The 2231-nt window shown below is 61.9% G+C and overlaps 1 protein-coding gene across 1 annotated transcript; it reads right to left on the reverse strand.

The window, feature by feature from the left end:
- Positions 1-322: 322 nt before the first annotated feature.
- LOC143363389 (uncharacterized) lies at positions 323-2231 on the reverse strand. The gene is made up of 3 exons (XM_076803987.1): positions 1930-2231; positions 1335-1692; positions 323-415 (listed from the first exon to the last, which is right to left on the reverse strand). The coding sequence occupies exons 1-3, from the start codon at positions 2229-2231 to the stop codon at positions 323-325; spliced, it is 753 nt and encodes a 250-aa protein (XP_076660102.1).

Consider the following 2231-nt stretch of genomic DNA (forward strand, 5'->3'; position numbering starts at 1 on the left):
GGGGACGTGAAAAATCGCGATTTCTGTATTTTCAGTTCCCGAAACCACGCGGATCTCAATAAAAATTGACGAGTGGGGAGGCACGATGCCCTACTACCCTCTCAGAAATTCTGAAGTACCGGAAACAGAAAATTTTCTTAAAAATGGACTTTTTAATGACAAGGGAAGGTTTTAAAGGAAAATGGTCTAAGTCTGGGCTATGTTAACAGTAGTTACTGTAAACATAGCCCAGAATTTTACCACCCAGCGCTAGGGGGGTCGAAGAACCCGGAACTCGTATTTTTTCGCCCTAGCGTTAATTTTCGAACAAGGGACCAATTTTTCAGACTCCAAAAGCTGATAGACTTAAGCGGTAGGCCAAGGAGGCTCTGGCGACCGGGGAGCCAGGTGCAGGATCCCTTAGGGAACGGAACGCCTGCACAATTTGCGAATATTAAGTAAGCAAAGAGTCGGTACGGACGAAGTTGCTAGATTTAAGAGGACATGGGCGAGCATAGGAAAAATCTCTTGTTTATTCCTAATCCTACCCAACCCCCACCCCCCAACCTTTTTTTTTTTTATCGTGAGGAAATGTTTTATACATACCCCGACTCCCTGGGGGAAGCCGGGGTTATGTGGGATTCTCCCCGGGGGGCGAGCCCCCGGAGACTACCCACTAAAACCTCACGCCCACCTAAGCTACACAGGAGGTGCCTGGATCACGCGAGTACTCAACAGGACACCCCCCAGCTATCATCATACCCCGGGGGAGGGGTTAACCTCCCCCACTGCCTACGCTATAAGACCCCGGGCGGAGGGACCCGCCCGGTGTCCCCATCCCTGGAGCCTTCGGATTGGGCTTCCCGAGCCCCAGCTCGGTCCACCCACAGCTCCCGGAGTCTTCATGCCCCGCTCGGAGCCGGTATCCCGAAGGAACCAGCCCCGGCCGAGGCAGGAAGACGCCGCCACCGGAAGGAAGGGCCGTCGGAGGCGCGATCCGGCACGCCCCGACCCTTCCTCACCCAAATCCCCCCACGAATCCCCCTCCCCTAAGGGAGGGACGGAACGACACCCCCCCAAACCGGGAAATTAACCCGGGGGGTGTCGTCCTATCACGGGGGGAGCTATGCTCCCCCCCCGGGGCCCGGGTCAGCTCACACCCCGGGCCCCCAAGTACACCGCCCCCAGTTGTGGGGGCATCACAGGGCGCGGGGAATCTCCCCGCGCCAACCCCACTCCGCCCCCAACCACCGGGGTCACACGTTGGCGCGGGGGAGACCCCCGCGCCCTCCCTACCCTCTCCGCCCCCTCCTGGGGGGCACACGTCGGCGCGGGGGTCGTCCCCGCGCCCACACCCTCCTCGCGGAGCCCGGGTCCCGTTCCCGGGCCCGCTCGGCGGCCTCCTTCTGCTGAATAACTTCATCGCAGAAGGAGGCCACCGCCTTCCACGACCCCACGCTGCCGACCATGTGGTCGACCACGGTCGACAGCGCGAGGTCCCACCCTCCCACTGCGGCTCGCAGGACACGGCGCGGCCCGGCCCAAGCAGGGCACTCCTCCAGGGTATGCCGCGCCGTGTCTACATCTTCGCCGCAGTGGTGGCACTGCGCAGTCGGCTCCCGCCCCATTCTCTGCAGGTACTCTCCGAAGCAACCGTGGCCGGAGAGCACCTGCGTGAGGCGGAAGGTCAACCTTCCCCGCCTCCTGCACCATATATAAAATATGGGCAGGAGGGCCCGGACAATCGGACGTGTGGAGGGCGTTAATATCGCCCTCCACTCCGAAAGACTTTCCGTCCGGGCCTGGCGATTCTGGCCCTCGAGCTCCAACTCCTCCTCGCGCGTGAGTTCCACCCCCGGCGGGCGGCGGAAGGAGCGGGCGATCTGGTATAACTTCGCCCGCTCCGCCGCCACCACAGTGAAGGGTGGAATCACGGCGAGGATTCCCGCCGCCTCGGTGGAGATGGTGCGGTACCCCCGTATGACCCGCAAGGCCAGCCGCCGCCGCACTCTTTCTAAAAGTTTGCGGCTGGGCGTGCTGGCCTCGAGCGAGCGGTGCCATACGGGGGCCCCATACAGGGCTATAGACCGCACCACCTCCGTGTAGAGGCGGCGCACTTTCAAATCCGGCCCCCCGACATTCGGCAGCAGCCGCGCCAATGCGGCTGCCGTCTTCTCTAGTCGGGGGGCGAGGAGCTCGAAGTGTTCTTCGAATCGCCAGCGGCCGTCTATGACCAGGCCCAGGTACCTCAT

This window comes from Halictus rubicundus, unplaced genomic scaffold, assembly GCF_050948215.1.
Source record: "Halictus rubicundus isolate RS-2024b unplaced genomic scaffold, iyHalRubi1_principal scaffold0045, whole genome shotgun sequence".
In the NCBI taxonomy this organism is placed as follows: Eukaryota; Metazoa; Arthropoda; class Insecta; order Hymenoptera; family Halictidae; genus Halictus; species Halictus rubicundus.